Source organism: Leopardus geoffroyi, chromosome C1 (assembly GCF_018350155.1).
Source record: "Leopardus geoffroyi isolate Oge1 chromosome C1, O.geoffroyi_Oge1_pat1.0, whole genome shotgun sequence".
NCBI lineage: Eukaryota > Metazoa > Chordata > Mammalia > Carnivora > Felidae > Leopardus > Leopardus geoffroyi.
Window position 1 is genome coordinate 214579514 of NC_059328.1, and position 23537 is coordinate 214603050.

Sequence of the window (23537 nt, forward strand, 5' to 3'; positions counted from 1 at the left end):
TCAGGGCCTCTGTACATGCTGTGCTCTCTGCCAGCGAGAATCTCCTTTTCTCCCCATCCTTCACCCCCATAATTTAGTTAACCCCCTCCTCCTTCCCTCCTTCCCAGTCTAGTTCAGGTTATTTACTTCTGTCGAAACGCGGGAGTCTTTTTCCTGCTTCAGAGAACCTATATTAATTGGAAGCTTGATATTCATTCATTCACTCATTCGTGTGAATTGATTATCTGCCGCGTCTACCATGAAGGAGGCCCCTCTCTGCCTCTCTTCGCTGTTCTTCCCCCATCAGCTAGCTCAGTGTCTGGCACAAAGTAAGTGCTTAGTAAATAATCGGTTACCTGCTAAATGAATAAGCACAGTCCAGTAGCAGTCCTCACTGATGACAGTGGCCCGTAAGGCACGGCTCTTCCCAGAGGTGGCAGACCCGGGTTCTCCACAACATGTCAGCTGGAGGGAATGTGATTTTGCTTTTTTTTTTTTTTTTTCATTTCAGCCGTCCGAATGAATAAAACATGCAGCCTAGACTTAATTATTTTTCTCTTCTCTCTCTCTTCAGCTAAAACTTGCTTTCACTCTGGATCACGAGACTGGATTGCCTCAAGGATGTCACATCTACGAGTACCGTGACAGCAACAAGTAAGCCACCCGGTGGGAAGGAGGGTCACCTCACCGTGTCCTGGAGAGGCAGCGCCTAGGGGCTGCCTTACACTGGACCTCTCCGACAAAGGGATTGTCGGGAAGAGAACCACACTTTGGGGGACTCTGTTAGCAAATAGCTGGCACAAAAGTATTTCTCCTGTAAAATCTATCTGGCTCCTAAAGACGGGACTGGAAGTACTCGTATGGGATGTATTAGACATATATGCAGAAGCAGACCTTCCTTCCCAGGCTCCAGCTTTCCTCTGGACCCACCCCCACTCCGTCTCCAACGATGTCCTTGCTAACTTGATTCACGGTGTGACTTCGGCTCTTGCTGTCATTCCGTCTGACTACACGTATGTGGACAGGTTTTGCTGTGTTAGCCTACCTTGCGAGTTTTGTAATTGGGGGGTTTCTGGGTACTTACAGAGATCTCAGTCGGTGATCTTATGATTAGCAAGGTGGCGCCTGGCATACTTGTATAGCACCTCTCCACTTCCCCACAGACTGCCTCTCTAGCCACGTAGTTTTGCCTGTGAGGCCGTGAAAGTGGTGGCGAGTGCCCGATGATGGCAATGACAGTGATGATGATGGACAACGACGGCAGCTACTAGTGAGCACCTACCTACTGTGTGTCAGGCACACTACTGGGGATATGACATTATCCCACTTAATCCTCATAGCAACCCGAAGAGTTGTTCGTTCATTGTTATCATTGTCATATTTGCCGAAGCTAAAGTCTAGGGAATGTAACTTGCCCAAGGGCACCCGCCACAGCTGTGTGAGGAAGAGTCCGCATGATCACGTTTACTCTAGGAAGAGAACAGACGAACAACAGTTGTTGTCCCAAGTTGCTCTTTTGGGAACCCCAATCAATGACAAGAACGGTCTCAACCTGGACTCGAGGACTAATTGTTTAACTATCTGGGCGTTTAATTTTACCCAGTGGAAGGAATCGAATGGGCACATGCCAGTGGAACTATACGTTCCAGAAGAGAAACTTGGGCCTTCCTGAAGAACTCTTGCTCTGTTATGGGTGGAAGATGGGTCCACTGGGTGCCTTCATGACCAAATCTCCATTCGTATTACCCTCAAGGCGTTATTCTTGTTTGTAATTTATCTTTAGAGGATGCCACAGTAAGTGTTGCATACCCTCCATTCCTACCAAATTAGTCTTTTAGGAAAGACTGGCCAAGCGCCCTCTGACCCCACCGTCTGTCCTCTTGGATGGCGCTGTTTCTGGAGTTCCAGAGTTTCTAGGCCGTTTTGTCAGAGATACCGTCACAGCTTCTCATAATGCTTAATTCATCAGAGCAGCAGGGCTGGTCTTCTCAGGTCCAGGGACTGGTGGGGACAACTGAATGAGTTCCTTGGTGGCAAGTGCGAGCGTCTCCAGGGAGTAAGAGAAACATCAGCCTTAAGCTGCCGTCTGTGCCAGCCGGCGCTCCCCGGGCCGGTGCTTTGCCTGGTGGCAGCGAACGGCAGCCTTGTCGGTGCACACAGACCGTGGCAGCAGAAACCCATCTTTCAGCCTGGAAGGTTTACAGACTCCAATTCTGACCTGACTCCCTCCTCTTTGGGAAAAAGGTTGGCAGCGTTTTTGTCCAGTGGGAGGATGACACCGGCCTTCCTTCCTTTAGGTTCATGTCTTAGCAGTTCAGAGGTGCAAAGGCAGCCACAGCTTAGGTAGTCTTTGGAGCCGAGAGGAAAAGATAGCCTAGTTCTGTTCTTTGGCCTAATCCCCAACCCCTAGCATGTTTTCAGAGTAAGCAACGTAAGAGGAGAATTTAGGGGGTGTAAATATTGGTAAGCTTTGGCCCCCAGAGATGTGTAACTGAAAGCATTTGTGTAGGAAAGCAGATAGGAGCCACGATCCGGGAAACTATGGCCATCAAATGCCTCAGCGACTCCTCTCTGTGGTTCTCTCTGGCTCATCTTGGAGGCAGTCTGAAGGTTCATTCTCAATTTGTGGACAAATTTCTTAAGGTCTGAGCCTCCGGTTTCTTCATCTGTTAAGAACAATGGGACTAATGATACCTTCTGCCGTAACTGGGGGAATGATCGTCATGGGGATTGGACTGACATGGTAAAGACATCATCACAGCCTATCGTATAAAGTGCCCACAGAAGTGTTGATTACCTCTCCTTCCCAAACAGAATGTATCTCATGACTTCCATTCTGTTCTATTTTCCCAGTGCTGGCAGGGCTGCGTCCGCGAGCTGTCGCTGCAGCTAACAGAGTACTGAGAAGGGAAGGGGCTGGCGCACGTGTCTTTGACGGCCCTCAGCTCTGTGCGATGCACTCTGTCTAAAGGCAGACTCCTCTCCCCATGTGTGAATTGTGAAGTGAAGCATGGAGAATCCCGTGAACTTGACTGTGACTTTTCCTCTCCCCTAGGCGCTGCCCTGTTCACTTTTAGGGTCATTTCCCCTGGAGTGCCTCAATCCCAGTATTGGTATAACAGTGGTGTTCAGGAAATGAGGATGTTTCGCCCCAGGCCCTAAGGGGCCCATGTTGTCTCAGCCAATAACATGAATTCAAGAGCAGCAGAGAGATGAGGTTCTGTATGTGAAAGAATTAGCTTGGTTTCTGACTAGTTGTTTGGTACAATTAATTAATGAAATGACTACTTTTATCTGGGTATGTCCCACAGTATAATTCATAGTCATTTTAGTATTTATCTCTGCCACATTCAATCTGTCAGTAAAGAAGGTATTGTGAGTGAGTATGGAGGCTGTTGGATGGTTCTCCCTAGTGGTCTTGCCTTTCAAATGGAGCGGCCCTGGGGCACTAGGGTGGCTCAGTTGGTTAAGCGTCTGACTCTTGATTCTGGCTCAGGTCATGATCTCACGGTTCAGGTCGTGAGATGGAGCCCCACCTTGGGCTCCACACTGACAGTGCAGAGCCTACTTGGGATTCTCTCTCTCTCTCTCTCTGCCCCTCCCCCGCTCACGTGCACTTATGTTCTCTCTCTCAAAATAAATACATAAACATTAAAAAAAAATTTTTTTTTTAATGGAGCAGCCCTGAAAATAGGCACTCTGCTTTTATTTCCCCTGGACGCTCTTACCCTTACCCTGGACGCTTCCTTCCCTGGAACATCCTGGTCGTCCTGATTTGGGGCTTGATGTCATCCCGTTCTCCATCTGCATAAAGGGACTCATACTTGCCACTGAGTTCCAAGGACAGGCCCTGGGACTTGTCCATATGTGGCCGGACTTGGACCCTGCCTCTTCTCGAGCTGGAGGGCACGGTTCACATAAACACTCTTAAAGCTTTGAGGTCATTAGAGGAAAGAAGCTGTCCTATTGTGCCTGGGGTTAGAGGAGTAAAGCTTTTCACTCAGATCATCTCATCAGCCTCCCAAAAGCTGTTCAAAGCTGCACCTAAGAGATGTGAGGTCTCCCCGCAACCCGACCCCAACAGGTACTACCAGTCACCCCCATGGACCTGGGGACCACCTTCTTTTTTCCTGTTGCAGAAAGCTTCACTGCCTTTAACATGCAATCCAGTGAATCCGGGACTGATCGAGAGCTGTGTTTCTCACACTGGGGTTTGGAGATCTCTTCACAGAGCAGAACAGACCTGAAAAAGCAAATAAGTGCTTCATGAGAACTACTATGCATTCCCTTGGCCCCTGCTCCACACCATGTGCTGTGCTAGGCGCCGGGCACAAACGATGACAACGGTGACTTGGACCTACCCCACAGCCTCGAGGGGTTTGTGTCAACCGCAGACCGCATGGCAGTCCCACCAGGGTGATGCGGATGCCTCTTGATGGGGCGGAGGCGGGGGAGCCGAGTGCTGTGGGACTTTGGAGCACCACACGGGTGCCTGTCTCCTCTGCAGCTGAGAGAGCTTCACGTGGCTTTTTGTTCTGGTGGCTTTTGAGGCTTTATTTTTGTCTTTGGGGTTCCGCAGTTTTACTGCATTCGGTCTGAGTAGATCCGTCTTTATCATGTTGCTGGGGATTCAGTGTCGTTCTTCCCATTCCAGAAACTCTTCTCTGCTATCTCTTTGATTCCCTCCGATCTCTCCTTCTAGAACTCCTGTTAGAAACCTGCCATGTTATTCTGTCTTTCCTCTCCTTTTCCCATCTCCTTTTCTGCCAGTGCTGTATTCTGGCACTTCCTCGAAAACATCTGTTTTCGAGTTTACAAATCTCCTTGTAGCTATTCATAATCAGCTGTTTACTACACCTTCCAAATTTGAGGGTTTCGTTTTTATTTTTAATTTTTAGGAGTTCTCTTCAGAGCTTTTTAAAATCAGCCTGTTATTTTTTATTTTTTGTTTTTTTAGCGTCCTAGTTTTTATTATGGTTTCTGTTCCTTTCGTGTCTTCATTTATTCTGTTTATCCATATAGCCTCTTTCAAGTGTTCAATTATTTCTAGTCTGAAGGGTACCGATTCTCCCACGTGTTGTGTCTGAAGCCTCGCCTTCACGGTGGCTCGTGGTGGTGGTTCACTCTTTATCAGGAGACCATCTGAAGTAGGGATTGTTTTCACCGTGGGAGCCGATGGGTTGCGGGTGTGTGTTTTCATCGCCTTGGCATTAGTTCTTCCGGGACCCCAAGTTCCAGAGGCTCAGCCAGTTTGGTGTGAACCTCTTGGCTCAAGATTCCCAGAACCTGGGTGGTGTATATTCAGCCTCCTTACCCACATGCAGTGCGGGCTTGGGGTCTCCTTTCTGCAGAGAAACCTCCGCTCCACACCACACACAGACCTCCTCTGGGCTGTGAGAAGGGTCTCCCTGGGCCCTGTTTGACGGCCAGTAGCCCTTCCTGGATCCCTGGCGTTCCATGAGGCTCCCGGTTCCAGGTCCCTGGCTGGCCTTCCACCTCCTGTGGGCATTAAAATCCCAGCTCCTGTAGCTATATCAGAGTTGGATGATCCCAGCCTCAGTTGCCATGATAAAGATTCTGCCTTTGACTTCATTCGCTCTTTAGTTCAGGTACCTGGGAATTTTCCCATTATTCTCTCATGCTCAGTTTTGTATTTAAATTATTTTTGTCATCTATTTCATCTATCTTTTCTCTGTGTTTGTGTTGGGAACAAGGCCCACATCAGTTCAGTCTACCATCTTGTCAGAACCAGAAGTCTGAATGAACTTTTTAAAATGTGAATCTGAATACTCACTCATTCAGCAAGCATATTGAGAGTTGCTGCTAGGTACCAGTGTAGTATTGGGCCCTGTGAACACTCACATGACCCCCAGAGGCCGATGGGCTAATGGAAGGGGCTGGGCCTCCATCACCAGCAAGATGGCTCTGCCATCAGGCCCTTGCCTGCTCCAGTGTCCCCTATATCCCACCCCCACCAGACCACCTTGAGCCTCTCACGTGCGATATGTCTCTGTGCGACCGTGCTGTTCCCTGTTTCTAGAACCCCACTCTTTCCCACAGCCCTTTTCCCACCCATCTGCCTCTCCTTCCACTCCCAGCCAAGTATCACTTCTCCCGGGAAGCCATTCCAGCCCTAACAGCCATCACTGAAGCTGAGGCCAGTGTCCCTTCTCCGTGGTCCCGTGCCTCACTTGTCTCGTTCCACTTCAGCGTTCAGCACAGTACGGTATAGCTCAGGCATACCTGAGCTTCCACCGGGCTGGGCCCTTGTAAGGTCGGGGCCTTGTTTTGTTCATTCCAGTGCCCCCATCGCCTAGCCCAGGACCTGGCAACCAATACTTGACGAAGGGAGTGGGTGGGGGGACCTAACTTAATCTTTTAGAGAAGGAACCTGGCTACAAGGGAGTCAAATCTCTTTCCGGCCTTTGTCTTTTTATTTGTTGTACAATTATGATAAGGATAAATTACTCATGACATCAGGGAAAACTATCTTACTGGATAGTTTATAAATTCTGAAGAACTAACATGTAGAACAAAGAAGCTGCAAAAATTTTATTTAACTCTGTAAATATGTTATTTACATCACCTGCTTCCCGTTTTTCGCTTGGATAGTGAGGCCTAGTGATAATTACGAAGAGCATTAACCATGCCAGACCCTCTCAAGTTTCTGATCCATGCAGCGTAACGGTGATAGGAGCTACCAGCTCCTAAATGCCCACAAATCACCAACATGGGCTCTGGGCTTACCTGGGTTATTTTCAATTTCAAAACCATTCAAGACAGATCTTATTTTCATAATTTTACAGATTTAAAAAGAGAGAGAGAGAGAGCGGTTAACTTGCTCAAGGTCACACTGTGGTCAAGAGCAGAGCCTGGGTTTTACCCCAGCGCTAAGCCGATTCCAAAGCCCATGCTGTGCCTTTGCACCACCTGCCTTTCTCTCCACAACATAAATCTTGGGGGTTCTGGTTCCAGCCTCTCCTAGGCAGGCCTGCCCCAGAAGCTCTCAGTCTGGGAAATTCTGGGCTTTCCCATCCCTGCAGACCCCTGGGGGGAGTGGACAGCCTGGTCTGATAGAAGGAACTCCTGACTTGTCACCATAAATCTGAGTTTTGCCAGTCATCCTCCAGGGCAGGTCATTGTCCCCTCTGGGACACAGCCTCTCCGTTGAGAACATGAAGATGACAACACATCTCTGGGTTGGGGGAGAGTGGAATGAGGTGACGCGTGAGGTGGCCATTGGCGCAGTGCTCACCTGTACCCGCCCGTGTGGCTCGTGCCCTGGGCCCTGGCAGACCCAGGCTGTAGTTATGGGGTGCCCTCCCCTCCCCGTGGCTCACCCTGGTCCGGAGACCCCCTTGACGCCCACAGCCAGTGGGACAGCTTAGTTCGCTGAACTAATGAAACTAAATCTTCTGTTTTTTCTGACTAGCCAGATGACTCATTTTGGCACCTTGAAACCCATATCAGGTAGCCAACACCTGGAGGTGTCCGAGAAAGCTTCCCTGTGGGAAGCTTGATTTTCCTCAACTGATGTGCCTTCCCACCTTCATAAACCCACACTGAAGGACAGCGGCACTGCAGCCTTCCAAAAGAGAGGGCAGCACTGGTCCTCGCGTCCTCTGCTCCCTGCAGCCCATGGGCACTTCATCACTCAGGCCACTGGCCTTTCCGGCAACAGCCAGGGCCGAGGCAGGGCCCTGGGACCCTGCCAGCCCACCTGGATGCTTCCCCCCAACCCCTGGGCACATAGTACTTTCTGGACCTGAGGACCCCCTGACGTGATGGGCTGCCCCAGGGGACTGGCCGGCTCAGCATTCTTGGTCTCAAGACACTCTGCACGGTCAGAGCGGACCCAGCGGGCAGAGTTTAGCGTCACACCGGGATTCTCTCCCTACTCGCTTGTTTTCATCACGGAGGACGTGCCAGGTCAGCTCAGGTCCACTGACAAGTAGCCTCCCAGACAGGATTGAGTGTGAGAAACGTACAGGGCGATGAAGGGAGGAAACACGAGCAGGCACAGCCTGCCCCTGTGAAGGAGGCAGAGAGGAAAGGAGGGCCGGCGGGCAGAGGCTCAGCCAGGCCAGTGGAGCCGCCTCGAACTGGTGTTGCGTGTTGGCGGAATCTCCCATCCTGTGGGAGCCGTCCTGTGTGGAGATCCCTGCCGCGCTCCTCATGGCGGCCCCAGCCCACCCTTTGTACTGCACAGATCCTCCTCTGCCCTCCACCGTGGGGAGCAACTCCCCTGCGGCTCCTGCCTCTTCCCGAGGAGGAGATTCCACGGGAGAAACTACTGGAACAAGCTGCCTCCATTACTGGAGTGGGACTTGGGGCCCCCGCCGCTCCTCCCCTCCCTCTCCCCCCAGTTCCCCTCCCAAATTCTTCTCACCCTCAGCCAGCGCCTCAGCAGGTCTTGGCAGCTTAGCTGGTGGTTTGACCCAAACCTGCATCGTGAGGTCTCTGAGCCCTTGGCTGTCATATCCTTCTCAAGCCAGCGTTGGCACATACATCTGTACGTCTGTTCACGGTGGAGCAAGGGAGCACCAGGAAGGTCCCCAAGTTCCACGTGCCCCCCTGCCTGCGCCTCCTCTGGTCTGAGTTGATTATCCCTCCCTTCCCCCCACCCCGACCCCCCGAGATGACTGCTCCTCTCATCTGCTGGCCCCTGCACACTTGGAGTCTAAAGAACCCTGGCAGGAGCTGGCCCTGGGGGTTCAGAGGGGCTCAGGCCTCGTTACCCCTGACCTCCAGTTCCTCAGGCCCCGTCATCCCGTCGAGTGTTAATGAGCCCAGCTCTGTGGCTGCCCCTCACCCCCCACCCCGTTGTCCCCCCTGGTCTACAGAGGAAGGCTGCCAGCAGACTCCTTAGTGATCTGGTGTCCCTCTCACCGGTGCAGTGCCGACGACCCTGGTAAAGGAGTGTCTCCGCAGGTGCTCCCACAGAACGTGGGCCCCTGCTGGGTCTTCTGCACGGCCCCTTCCCTCAGCCTCTCTCTTGCTGCCTCTGCTGTCGCCAGGACAGTTCATGCCTTTCCACATCACTCAGCCTTAGTATCATTTTCTCAGGCTTCTCAGGACCACCCCAGGAGCAAGTGTGCCCCACCCCCTGGGGTCTTTGCCAAGGTGCTAAATTGTACATCCCATGAAATACCCCGAATCCGTGAATTCTTCCTCATCTCCTCTGATCTCCTGGCCCCTTTGGTCAAGACCCTCAAGTCCTGCTGGCTCATTCTCACTGTCTGTGTCTCATCTCTTTCCTCCCTTATCCGGCCCAGTACATCCCCAGCATGTCTGTCATCCTGGCACTTAACCCTAGTCAGGGGCCTGGCAGCCCAGAAAGAAGGTAGGGGATGCTCCTGGGGAGAGAGGAGGACCTGTGCGTGTCTTCCAGCACAGGGACACTGCTAGCCTCCCGAGGGAAGCATGGCCATGTTTTTGCAAGCTGCCAAAGAGGTCCCTCTGACTGTTGCACTTCTCCTCCTCTGACCGAGGACACACAGTCTGCCGTTGTCCCTGGGCATCGGCATACCTCACGGTCACCAGCCAACTTCACAGTCCTGGTGGACACCACGCCTCCCAGGCTTTCAAATGCTTGAACTGACACCAAGTCAAGCAAAAGCTTTTTCCCAGGTCACCACTGGCAAAATCTGTGAGCGGTCTGGCCGCCATTTTGTGCCAGGCACTCTCCATGCCCCCATGCAGCACTCAGGAGAGCGGCCCCTCTGCCTGCCAGGTAGTGAGTGAGCAGTCCCCAAACTCCCTCTTTCTGTGTGTTTTCTTGTGTCCACTGCAGTACTGCTCGTGTTAGCTCAGATCTGCCGACAGGCAGGTGCCAGGACGACATCAGTAGAAGGGAACAAGGCAGGAGAGGGCAGGGAGGGAGTCTTCAGACCTCGATGCAAGTCCGGCCCCTGTGGAGGAGGGGGAAGGAGAAGGACTGGCTAGGAAGGGTCTGAGGCCGCAGCCAAGTCTACGGGAAGTCACCGAGCCAGAGTCACCGTGTCAGAGGTCACGGTCACTAGCTGGGAGCAGCCCTCGGGAGGTGGGGCTCCGCACCAATGCAGTGGCAGGTTGGGGGGGCTGCAGCCCAGCGGTAAGGCAGCTTACGCACTGGTGGCAGGAGGTCTGCCTCTTCACAGCTGCCACGCCGGGGCAGGCGAGAGAGCAGGGGCTCCTGGCTACAACGCGAGCGGAATTCGTTTCCCTCTGCTGGGTTCTGGTTCTTCCTTCACCTCAAATAAGCAGAGGGGGTAATTCCCGGCAGCCCCGACAATTCAAACCGACACCAACACTTCCCGGTGCTGTGGAAATGACACTTCGTGTCTGCACCTGGGACCTGATGCCAGTTCCTCAGGCTGAGCAGGTTACCCGAGAGACCCCAGACCTCCCACCGACACTGCCCGCTCTGCCTGAAGAAAGCCCTTCTCGTTCCCGGTGAAGCCCTTGCTTAGGAGAAAGGGGAGCTGGAAACTCAGGGGGAGGAGGGACGTTGGAGGCATGGCAACCAGAGGGAAGTGCCAGGGGTGACCTCGTGGGAGCAGGCCGGCAGCTGTCACGCGCCGTTGGAGGTGGCCACGCCCAGTGCAGGTGGTGAGCTCACCGTGCCCCATCACAGCCTTCAGCCTGGCGCAACGCAGGCGTACCTCGTCTTAAGCTGCTGTCATCGAGGTGGTGATCGGTGGGGGGTATGCTTCTCTCCCTTCCACACCGTGCAGAGAGATGGTGGGTGGCTCGCCGGCCCCTCCCGCCACCTCACTCCACACAGCAACAAGGACACCTGGGATGCCAAAGTGCGGTGTTCGTTTGACCTCAGATTTCCCTATAGAAAGGGAAGGTGGGATGAGCACTCCCGTTCTTTTGGGAGGGAAACCGATTCCCTGAGCAGTGCCCTGCCCAAGGTCAAGCTATAAGCAAGAGGTAGAGCCGGCAGCCTTCTCCCTGGGATACTACCTCGGCCACGTGATACATGGCGGGGGCGGGGCTTGGACCCGCTTCACAGAGTGATGCCGGACCGCCCTTGGGTCCGTGGCAGCAAGGGCAGCAAGGCCTGGGTCAGCGTGGCTGCCTCCTGGCTGGCCGACATTACCCCCGGGTTACAGCCACCCCATCTCCCACAAATGGAAAGCAACCCACAGGTGGCCAGGGCAGGGAGAAGCTCATTTGAGTCAGCACGCTTTCTCTACCTACTGAGAGCGTTGGGGAGGCAGGGAGCCTGAAGTCATGCTTTAGAGGATTGAATCGCCTGAGCAGAGGTTTCCCATGCAGCCGGGCCAGGGTGCTCAGCCCTGATAGAAACCACTAGCCCCCTAGTTCCTGCTGGCTTTCTAAGGCCAGAACTGATCAGAGTGAGAAAATATGGGAGCCAGCCACAGTGGGGAGGTTGTGCTGACACGTCAGCACGTGTGCGGGCACACTAATCCACGTCAGAGCGTGGAGGGGGACTTAACATCCACCCCACTGGTTTCTTCCACAGTGCGCACACTGGAAATAGTGAAAATAGATGTCTACGATAAATTCACCTAGAAAACTTCTTTTGGAACTGTGACGTGCATAGGAAAAGGGCTCAGATTGTGTTCACCTGGATCAGAGGAGCGCTAGACATGAGCAAACCCACATAAGCATGACCCAAGTCAAGAAATTGAGCATTTCAGCCCCTGGGAGCTTCCCTCCTGCCCACCTCTCCTCCCAAGAGGAATCCACATCATAACTTCTAACAGTGTAGATGCGTTTAGCCTGGACTTGAACTTTAGATGAATGGAATCATTGAATATACTCTCCTCCATGTCTGGCTTTTTTCTTTCAGCATTATGTTTGTGAGGGTTCATCTTTGTTGCCTCATCTAGCCATGTCCGTGCATTTTCATCACCGGAAGACTTTGTGTAAATCCATCACGAGTTGTCAGTGTACGTGAATTCAGTTAATGTTGGGTTGTTTCCAGTTAGAGTTATTATAAACCATTCTGCTTGTACATGTTTTTGGTGATTATACCCATGCATTTCTCTTGAGGATGTACCTAGGAATGAAGTTGCTGAGTCACAGAAAAAATAGCCCCTTTAGCGGATACCGCCAAACAATCTTCCCAAGTGGTTGTACCCATTTAACACACGAGCAGTGGCCATTCAGCAGAATGCCTTTCCAAATTTCATGCCTCGTTTTCTACTGGGTTTTCTGTTTTTCTTGTTGATTGATTGTTCTGTCTATTCTGATTATGAGTCCTTTGTGGGTTATACATGTTGCAAATATCTTCTACTCAGTAGCGTGCTCTTTTACTCTTCTTGGTGGAGTTTTAGTGAACACTTGAATATAGTTCTTTTCAATATTCAGCGTATTCTTTACTGTTAATTCTTTGACATCCCATTTAAGAAACCTGTAGCAAAATGCTAAAGACTTGTTTGTATCAGGGTTCTCCAGGGAACCAGAATCAATATAGTACACTGATACTGATATTTATATAAAATGAGATTTATTGTGAAGAATCAGCTCATGTGATTGTAGAGACTGAGAAGGCCCATGATCTGCCATCTAGTAGCTGGAGAACCAGGAAAACTGGTGGTAACCTAGCAGAGTCTGAAGGTCTGAAAACCAGCAAAGTCAGTGGTGTCAACTCCAGCCTGAGGGCAGGAGAAGAAGAGATAAGATGTCTTGCCCGAGCAGTGAGATGGGGGAAAAGGGATGAATTCCTCCTTCCTCTGCCTTTTGTTCTTCTATTCGGCCACCCACATTTGGGAGGAAGGTCAGTTTTACTGACTCCACTGACTCAGATGCTTATAAACATGCCAGAAACACCCTCCCGGACAGGCTAGAAATCATGTTTAATCTGGGCATTCCCCTTCCAATCAAATTGACACAAAATTCACCATCAAAATTTCCCTGCATTGTCTTCTAGAAGCTCTATGGTGTTACCCTTTCTATTTGACATCTATAATGTAATCAGAATTCATTTTTGATGGGGGCGCCTGGGTGGCTCAGTTAAGCCTCTGACTTCGGCTCAGGTCATGATCTCAAGGTTTGTGAGTTTGAGCCCCATGTTGAGCTCTATGCTGACAGCTCAGAGCCTGGAGCCTGCTTCAGATTCTGTGTCTCATTCTCTCTCTGCCCCTTCCCAACCTGTGCTCTGTCTCTCTCTCTCTCTGTGAAAAATAAATGTAAAAAAAAATATTTTTTTTCTAAAAAGAATTGATTTTTGAATATGGTATAAAAGTTTCATTTTCCCCACATGTTTATCTAACTGAACCAGCATCATTTGTAAAATGACTTTCCCCACTGCCCTCACAGTGCCACTTTTGTCAGAAGTGAAGGGTCCATAAACGCACGGGTCAGTTTCCGCACTCCGTTTCATTTCACGGATCTGAACGTCTACTCTCGTGCCAATGTCTTCATTATTGCACCTTTGTTAAAAGTCTTGCTCTCCGGTACAGCTACATATTCCACCTTTTCCTCTTCTGTGAAGGACATCCAGGCTGTTCTTGGCCCTTCCCATTTCCATATAAATATTAGAATCAGATTGCCGGGGCACCTGGGTGGCTCAGTCGGTTAAGCGTCCGACTTCGGCTCAGGTCACGATCTCACAGTCCATGAGTTCGAGCCCTGTGTCGGGCTCTGTGCTGGCAGCTCAGAGCCTGGAGCCTGTTTCAGATTCCATGTCTCCCTCTCTCTCTGACCCTCCCCCATTCATGCTCTCTCTCTGTCTCAAAAATAAACAAACGTTAAAAAAATTTAAAAAGAAAAAAGAATCAGATTGCCACACACATGTCAGTTGCCACACACATGCACACAAACTTGCTGGGATTTATATTGAGATTGCTTTGCATCTACAAATCGATCGGGGATTTTATGGTACTTTTAAGATACTGAGTCTTCTACTCTACAAATGTGGTATATCCTGTTCTTTATTTATATCTTCTTTAGATATCTGTTTATATCTTTAATTTTTCTCAATATTGTCTTATAACTTTCTGTGTAGAAGTCTTACTCATCTTGTGTTAGATTACTCCTAGGCATTTGATGTTTGTCATAGTGTTTTAAATGGTATTTATGAATTTCCTTTTTTCCTTGTTGCTGATATATGGAAATACAACTTATTTGTACTGACCCTGTATCCAGTGGTCTTGCTAAATTTATTTACTAAACCTGAATAATTTGTTTATAGATCCTTTTTTATTTTTTATATACCCATTCATGTCATCTGCAAGTAGTGACAGTTTTGCCTTTTCCTTCCTGATTCTCATACTGTGTATTTTTTTTCTTACATTATTGCCCTGTACAGTGTTTAATGAAAGTGATGATAACAGGTATCCGTGTCTTGTCCCTGGTCACAGACAGAGGAGTTTTGGGTTTTTTTTTTTAATATAATTTGTTGTCAAATTGACTAACATACTGTGTGTAAACTGTGCTCTTGGTTTTGGGTAGATTCCCATGGTTCATCACTTCCATACAACACCCAGTGCTCATCCCAGCAGGTGCCCCCGTCAATGCCCACCACCCATCTCTCCCTCTCCCCTAAACCCCCATCCACCCTCAGTTTGTTCTCTGCACTTAAGAGTCTCTTATGGTCTGCCTCCCTCCCTCTCTGTTTGTAACTATTTTTTTGTCCTTCTGTTCCCCCATCATCTTCTGTTACGCTTTCAGAAAGAGAAGTTTTTACCACAGACTCACATAAGAGTATGGGAACTCACCCTGGAATTGCCTTTAGTGTACATTTGATTTTCCTTTTCCCCAAGAGGAGCTTTCGGTTTGGAAATACTTTTAGGTTTAAAATGTGGCGGTGGTGGCCAGGAGCTAGGTGAATGGAATCAGTATTTTCATTCGAGAGAACAGAAACCCAATGTTTGCCACAAGACCACATCTCATTTTAACTTTGTGAGGGAAGTTTTGCCTTGTGCATTCTACGGAAGGACCCGTAGCTGACCAGGGATTCAAACAGATTGTCAGACCCAAAGCCCAGACTGTTCTTACCACTCCCACAATGCCTGGTAGAATATTGAATGTCAAACCCCCAAGGTCACAGAAATATCGCTTCTGTCACAGATTTCCAAGAGAAGTATTGTTAAACCACCTCACAGGTATATTTAACATCTTTTCTCTCCTCCTACAAATCTCATATCACCGTCATCTGCCCCATCCGACCTTTCTCTGACTTCCGTTGCCATGGAAGCAAACTTGGGCAGCTGTGAGTCTCACACTGACAGGCACCCTCCCTGCTTGCCTGAGACCCTGGGGACTGTACCTGCGGCTCTCCTCAGCCACCTGTTGAGCCACCCATCAGGCCAGGGCCTTCCCTGGCTTCTGCCACTTGAGCTCCTGTCTGATGCCAGAGGATGGGAGGTGGGGACCGAGAGCTTTCCTCCCAGTCAGGCATCTTGCATTGTGGGCTCGAACTGTATGCTTAAGCCCTTTATAAAAGTGTCAGCTGTCCCAATTGGAGGATGGTGAATCTTGCGCAGAGACTCAGAATCTTTCTGTGCTGAGATGTGCAGAGAGGAAGGAAGAGTGCAGGGAGGGTAGAGACCCAAACCCAAACAGGCCCCGGGCTGGCAAGGGCTCCCTGGGCCCACCTGCTCAGGGCGAGTGCCCCTGTTATTCTCACACCCCTCCTTTTACAGCCCAAATAAGTACCCCAGAATGACCCATGAGATTTCCCTGCAAGACGGAAAATTCTAGGACACCGAGAACTCTCGAAACTAAATACTTTGAAACTCTCAAAGACCTTACTAAAGAGAGTAAATGTTTCTTTGGTTGATTTAGCACAGGGTTACATTAAGCAAACAACTTTTTCTCCTTCTCGAATTCAATGTCCTTTGTACAACTTTGCCTTTCCCTTTACTCACCGTCTGCGGTGGACTTCAGCCTCTCCATACTAGGGGGCCTTCTGGGGCCGCAGCGGCCCAGTGGGCCTTGGAGCTCTGCAGTTGTTGTTTTTAGCATGTGGTGACCTGCTTTGACCAGGAAGAGAGAATTAGCGTATTTGTTTTCTCTAGATCTCTACCTGCCATATCCATACCTTTTCCAGAATTTTCTGGCACAACTCGGGTCTCTTTCTCCGCATCCCTGTAGGGAAGACTGCTCTTTTACCCCTAAGGCTAGCTTTATGGGCTGATAGCTCAACCGGGCAGTTTTTAAACCCAAGGAGGCCTGTCCCTTTCCAAGACTTGAGGGGGTTCTAGAAGAGGCTGGCGATGTTCAGGCCAGTCCCCTGTTTGATGAATATGCCCACTCAGTTCCTGGCATGTGACGCATCACCTCCAGCTTCCTCCACGCCACTTGGCTGTGCCCGACTCCAGGGCGTGTTTGGATACTTAGAGTAGCAAGCGCTTCTGCATAAACACCCTCTCTTGGGCACATGGAAGTCCAGAGCCCAGGCCGCAGAGGCCTGAGATCCTCTCAGGGAGGTTAGCCCATGCAAAAAACAAGCCACAGGATTGCATGCTGGCTCCAAGCCTAAAGAAAGGTGCCCGTGGCTGTCACCTCCTGCAGCTGCCTGGCAGGTAACCAGAACGTGCTTGGCTCGCTCAGCTTTTGGCCGTGCTCTCTGTGGGGAAGTGTTCCCGATCTGTCTCCACTGCCGCTCCCCGGCTCTCTGGGGCATTGTGGCTTTTTCTCGGTGGTTGGGCAGGAAGCCTCCAGAGCCTGAAGGAATTGCTGTGCTTGATGACAAAGGCCATCAATTGATATAAATCACTTAGAGGCTGCCTCATTTATTGAAGAGGAATTGAACACGATTTACTCTCCCTTCTGAGCACGCTGCTTCTGTGGCGGGCGCCCAGCTGAGGAAAGATCCCACAGAGGGACTCAGAGCGGGCTCCCAGCTCCTGGCCATTGAGTCATGTGACGGGAAGTGGCCAACTGACGCAGCTGCTCAGAGAGCCCAGCGGAGCAAGGCCTCCCCGAGACCCAGAACGCCCCACGTGCGCCACTCCACTGACCAGGAGCTGCCCCCAAGCCGACCTCACGTGACCCCACGTCTGCCCCAAGGACCTGCCAGGCACTGCCAGGCCAGGCTCCAGGTGGAAGATGAGCGAGACGCGGGGTCCGCCCCCGAAGCCCACGACAGTCACGGGGGCGTGAATGCCGGCCATGAGAGTGGGCTGCGATGGCAGAGGACGCAGCGCATTTCTGGGGGCCGAGGACCCCCTCGCGTCCCCCTGTGACGGGCTGCAGGGAGCACTTGGAAGTGAGGCCCACGGAGGCAGGGGCACCACGCCCGCCCGTCACCAACCCCCTCTCTGAATGCCGCTCTCTGTGTCCTGGGAGCCCTGACTGTCGCATGGCCTCCTCACTGCACGTCTGGGGTATCTTCTCGTTGGTGTGTGACACAGCTGTGATCTTTGAGACAAGTACCTTAATGTCTGAGCAGTCTGGAACCTAAGGATCTATTTTCTAGAACCGTGTTTTCGCCTGGAAAGAGATTTATCCTTGCAAGCACCAAAAATTGGTTTTAATTGTTGCACCTACTGTTCGCTTTAACTGGACCTAAACGTGACCCTTTCTAATAACGTGGGATTATCCACCGTGTTTATATCGTGATAGAAAAGTGTTTTCCTTGGGGTCTGCCACACCGTGCGGTGCCCTTTTCCTCCACACTAAATGCTAAATCCTCCAGCACTAAATGGTGCTGCGTGCTGTCACTCGACCTTACTGGTCCCTGCCCCATCTGCCTGTGTCAGGCAGGGCACGTTGTCACTTCACTGCTGCCCAGGAGCATGAGGCCCCGTGGGGGTGTGGAACCAGGGAGCTGAGTCGAGTGGTTAGAAGTGTCATTCAAGAAGAGGAAAGGCTCTGGGTGAGGAGCACAGGAGGACTCCCCGTGGGCCACGTTGGCCGCCTGGCTCTAGCCCCTGTGTCAGCCACTCACAGGCTTTGTCGCTTATTTCCTGCTTCTGCCCCATGCACCGAATACTCAAGGTCACATGTGGTTCAGTTCCAGATAAGCACGATAATGTTGTGCTTTTATTTCTTTTTTAATGTTTCTATTTGTTTTGGAGACAGAGGGAGACAGAGCGTGAGCAGGGGAAGGGCAGAGAGAGAGAGGGAGACACAGAATCCGACGCAGGCTCCAGGCTGTGAGCTGCCAGCATAGAGCCTGACGCGGGGCTCGAACTCACGGACTGTGAGATCATGACCTGAGCCGAAGTCGGACGCTTACCCGACTGAGCCACCCAGGCGCCCCTGTTGTGCTTGTAAAAATCAGCCGTGAACTGAATTATTTGGTGCACCTGTCATTTTAGGAGGCTCTTCGTCACTTCCAGCCACCATCTGGTTTCATCTAAATAAGTTTGCTCTCGTCCTTCTTCAGTGTACATGACACACCATTGAACGGGTCACCAGCTTTTGAGTCAAATATTCTAAAAAAAAATCTGCTTCCTCAGTGTTCTGTTCCTGAAGCTGAAGGAATCCTTCCCTTCTTTGGGCCTTTTTCCTAGCATATCTTCCAACCAGTGGTGTCATCAAAATTAACTCTTACGTCAATTATGTGCCCACTTGTCTCCTCAGATCCAGGACTCGGTTGTGGCCTGAAGCTGCCTTTCGCTTCGTGACCCATGAACTCCTTGTAATGGGATAGGAACGTTTTGGGGAGTAGAGGGTGGGGATGCTCGTGAAACCACCTTCCTCGGCCCTCTCAGGGACCCACTGCCCCAAGTGCTAAGAGCACTGCTGCGGGAGCCCCAGGGAAGAACCAGCTTAGGACTCTAAGAAACTTCTGACGGGGGGTGGGGTGAGTGTGTGTTCATCTTCCGTAGCCGAGGGCGGCGACGTGCTCTCTGCCCAGCAACCACCACGTGACTGTCTCCGTGAAGCCGGCTGTTCCTGCTCTTCTCCCGCTCGTGTTCTGTGTTCCTAACGTTTCTTTTTTTGAGTAACACCAGACTCTTGTCACCTTAAGGTTTTCGTGGAAATAGTAATTAATATTTATGGAGCACTTAACAGCCTGCCAGGCCCTGAGAGACGTTCTCTGTTGGAATCCTCACGAGAGGAGCTCCGTGGCGTAGATGGCGGAGGTTAGAGAGGCTGACCTGCCTACAGTTGCCCAGGCAGCGTGCGGTGGTCGGCTCCCTGCCTTTCCTTCTCGGCTTTAACAAGCAAGAAGGAGGCTGTGACTGCTGCTGTGCCCAGTTAGAAAGCGAAGCTGCCCGCCCGCAGGGAGCGCTCCCGTCCCCCTCGGGCATCCTTCTCGTCCACACCCAGCCTCCGAGGAGGCTTGAGGCCAGCACTGGTCGGAGCCCTGATAAAGATGGGCCAGAGCAGGGGAACCACAGAAATCATCGGGAAACCACAGTGTATTCAGAATTGCGTTACGTGCCAGCAGGGGCCCCGAGGCCTGCCCACGTGCCTCGTGTCTTAGAGAACCAGTTCCCAGGCGTTTTCAGCCCAGACCTAGACACCTTTCTTTTGCTAATCCAGCAGACTGTATTGGGCACCTGCTAGTGTCAGCTGTTTTGCTGCTACAGGCAGTGAGAAAGACCCTCCTCCCCGAAGCGCAGGGCCCGTTGGGGAAGGCAGGTATCTCAAACCACGTTCTTGAGCGGTGACAGAGGCCATGGCGGAGGTGCGCAAAGGGTGTGGAGAGCAGGCTCCCAGTGGCGTGCGCGTCCCGCGTGGGAAAGGCTGTGCTGCCCGGTGCCTGTGATTTTGGGGTGTTGGTGTGGGAGGCCCTGCAGGGCGTCAGGTCCGGTGAAGCCCAGCCCACCCAGGGGAGGCAGTCTCTCTGTGGAGGGTGGCGGGATGAGAGTGGGAGACAGGAGCCGGGAGACAGGAGGCTGGCCAGGCCCTGGTGACCTGGTTCAACAGGGCCGTGTTCTCTCCCGTCAGGCTTGCTGGAGTGAGAGACTTATGGATGGAAGGAGAATGGTTCTGCCCACCCCACCCCGAATGCCTCTCCCAGTACCTCCGGGAGATCTAGCACAGGGGTGGGTTTGCTCCGTTCACAGCCCTTGCACAGTGCACGTGCCCATGCACAGTGACCGTGCCGCTTCTCCCACAGAGCCCTCAGGGCTGGGCTGGTAGGCACAGCTTGCCTGGACGCTCAGCAGGGTGAGAGCCACTCATCCCGGCACGGCTGGCTGCAGCCATTCCCAGGCAGACAGCCACAGGGCGAGGAGCAGCACCCAGTCTCTGTGCGAGGCTGGCCGTGGAACCGCTGAGATCTGCACGCTGCCTGCAAGGACGTCCTGGCAGAACTAGCATCCGGTCTGTCTGTTGTTGCAAAAGACCATTCAGCAGTAATACCACCAGTACACAGATGGGATGTATGAGGAACGGGGCTTGAGTTTCACAGAGATTTGTGGACTGTATGTAAGTGGACAAGCACGACACCATTGACCAGGGAGTACGGTCACTCTCCCCGCCGCAGTAGCTGCACGGCGAGAGAGAGGCCTGGTCATGGGAGGGCAGCTGTAGTCGGGGAACCACGTAGGCCCTGTAGGACACTGGGTGGGGCCTCTTCCCAGATGGGGACAGTCCACCTGAGGCCAGAGAGCCCTGGGTGCCGTGGCCTCTTCCAGGAAGAGCAGTTCTCACCCTGAAAGAGGCCTGAACGGAACAGACCAGGCCTAACCCTAGGCCAGTCATGAACGGCTACCCAGGCCCGGCCTAAGCTACCTGGAAAGAAGCTGCCGGAAGGCCATGCTGACACAGAGGGTCTGGTCAGCATCCCAGGTGCCCAACGTTCTTAGAGCATCTCCAAATCCTGGATAAACAGGGCTCCCCAAGATGGACTCGGAGTGGCAGCTCAGGAAAGTGAAACCATTGGATCCAGTCAGGCTTTGACATCTGCTGGCCTCACCGTCTGACTTATGGCTGACCCGGCTCACCTGGAGGGACAGAGGGCCTAACCCAAATTGTTCTGGCCTTGGGTCTCAGGTCAAGTTGAGGGTAGCACCCGGAAAGGGCTGAAGTCTGGCACAGCCTATATCTGAGAGCTTTCATTGGCCCAGAGACAGAGGGTAGAGATGGGGAGGAAAACCAGCAGTCCCCTTGCTGGCCCCCACCCACCCTTCAGAGGGAAAGCCAATGCCTCAGGATGTCCTGGAGGTTGCCCAGGCAGAGATATTATAATGCTGGGGAAGCCCAGAGGCTCTGGACAGGAACATATCCATTTAAACCACTCTGAGCCTAGTTCATAAAACGGTGGGTCAATATTTTAAAAGTCACTTAGCTAATGAAGACCTCTGCCAGACTCAACATACCACATCCCAGTGGGTGATAAGACAAGTGTTAGTTCAGTGGAATCAGCCTGGAGGGGAGAGGTTTTTTTTGTTGTTTTTTGTGTTTTTTTTTTTAATAATCTGCTTGGTTTCATATTTAGAGTGAGGCAGGCTGCCTTTGGACAAGAGTATTCATTTGTCAGGTGACCAACAAATGAGCCCTGGCCACACCATCACCCTGTGTCGGATCTAAGCAATAACCACCTGCAGGCAAGTAGGATTTCATTAGAGCAGATTCAGTATGTCTCATCAGGCTGGCAGAAGTCATTTCAGGTTCTGTCTGCCAAGTTCACGCACAGCCGTCCTTGGGGTGGGGGGCGGGGGGGTAAGCTGAAGGGAAGCTGCAGGAGCTGTAACCCACTCCCAGGCCCTCCTGCCGTCTCCCCTTCCGCCTCCAAACATGGGCCTCGTTTTCCCCTCAGCATTTTCTGTGGAGTATTCATGTCTCTGAAATGCCTCGTTTGTTCCCCAAGCATTTTATCAGCACCTACATGTGCCCTTGGCCATGGGATACAGAGACAGGGGAGGCCTGGTCCCCAGACAGGAAAACCAACCTCAGTGGAGATGGTTGCAAAAACTCCAAGCCTTGAAAACTCAGTGCGACTGAGCGGAGAAGGTGCACTAGGGCGTGGCCGGCAGAGGGCGTATTACAGGAGCCTAGGAGCAGTCCTAGAGAGTCTGGGTGCCCAGCGCCCAAAAGGAAGCCCAGGGTGCCCATTTCCCCATGACTTGGTGGGGGAGCCAGGCTGAAGCCAGGAGCCAAAGGAGCCGCAGCCTATGATGCTAGAAGCCGGATCTCTCTCAGGGCCCAGCCCCTCCCAGGACCCTGACTGCAGTCGGGCTGGCCAAGGGACTGAGCAACCAGACTGTTGGAGATTTTTCTGACAGTATGGAACTCACCGGGGTAGGCACGAAAAGTGCCTGGACTCTTTGCCCAACTCATAGTCCAGGGTGAAAATACTCTCTTGGGACAGACCAGAAAGGCTTGTACGAGGCTTGCCAAGTGGTGGCTCCCAACCCGGGCGTTCAGACCAGAGCATCTAAGGGTCAAGATGGCCATGGCGCTGTGGACAGCTCTGTCCCGCCTTCTGAACCAGTGGGCCAGCACGCTTCTGCAGGTGGGCAGTAGTGTTTGCAAAAAGGAGGCTGCAGCTGAAATAGGCAGAACCTTTGAGCCTTTAGTGACCGGAGGTGGGGGGAGGGGGGCCCAGGGGGACTAAAGCAGTAAAACCAAACGTGCTCATCCAATGGCAACACTGAGACGCAAGAGGGGGCCTGAGCCCCGATACAGATGGGGGGAAGCATTTCCTTGGGAGAACTGGTGATGTACAGGTAATTCTGATTCCTGCCCTTTGTCCCCCTGAGCAGGAAAGAGGCAGGGCCAAGCCAGCGCTGTAAAGAAAACTTCCAAGATTATAGAAATGTCCCAACCCAGCCAGGCCTGCAGGTGGCCTCATGTGTTTGCCTGCCTAGTGTGGCCAGCTTCAGACACGGGCAGGGAGCAGCCCTGGGAAGGGGCTCCATCCCTCCGAGGTTGCTGGGGAGGTGAAATGCCGGGCCAGGATGAATGACCTTGGCTCTGTGGCTGCTGCAACCCTTGCTGAAGGGAGAGGAAGCCCTTGACGGTTAGGAGGAAGGACCATAGTGATGGGACCGACCACCACTGCTTCCTTTTCCCCCCGGTACCAGTGTGGCCTCAGGGCAGCCTCTGTGCTGAGTCCCCACTGTCAGCAGAACCCTCAGTCGGGCACCACCAAGGAATCCCTGCTGCCCAGTCCTCGGGGAGCTTCCCGCAGGTGACACAGGATGACCTGAGGAAAAGGCAGTGGGCGGGGCATATGTGTCCTTGGTCTGTGAACTTGGAGGAGTCACTCAGCCTGTCTGAGCCTCCCTTTGCTCAGATGAACAATGAGGGGTCTAAAGCTTGTGAAAACAGCATAAAGGGCCACAGAAGTATAAGGTATTGGTCTTGCATAGACAGACAATTGCAGATAAGAACATCCATTTGGAGAGTGTTTACTGTATGCCCGATACTGCCGTAGGCCCTGGAAATTAAGGTAAACAGAGCTGTGTGAGCCAGCCAGAGACAGGTTGGTGTTGGACAGGCATGAGTGGGCTGTGAGGAGTTGAGGGTAGAACGTGCAGAAGCCAGCGTAAGGCCGTAGTGTGAGAGCATAGGATTTGTGCCCGCCCAGAGCTAGAGGCATAATCAAGCCCTGGACCCCTGTCTGGGCTGGATCGAGCAGAGGACCCTCAGACCAGCAGCCCTGCCCCATCCCCAGCAGCCTCAAGCGTTAAAGGCTGGAAGCTCTGGCTCCGGGATGACCCCCAGTTCTAGACCTTTGGGTCCAAAAGCTT

General features: G+C 52.2%; 1 protein-coding gene across 4 annotated transcripts in view; it reads left to right on the plus strand.

The window, feature by feature from the left end:
- DIS3L2 (DIS3 like 3'-5' exoribonuclease 2) overlaps positions 1 to 23537 on the plus strand; it is a 350540-nt gene that overhangs the window by 308111 nt on the left and 18892 nt on the right. For all 4 annotated transcript variants that reach the window (XM_045481713.1, XM_045481715.1, XM_045481716.1 and 1 more), the window contains one exon: positions 554 to 633. In XM_045481713.1, coding sequence (XP_045337669.1) covers positions 554 to 633 — 80 coding nt within the window. The remainder of the gene's footprint in view (positions 1 to 553; positions 634 to 23537) is intronic.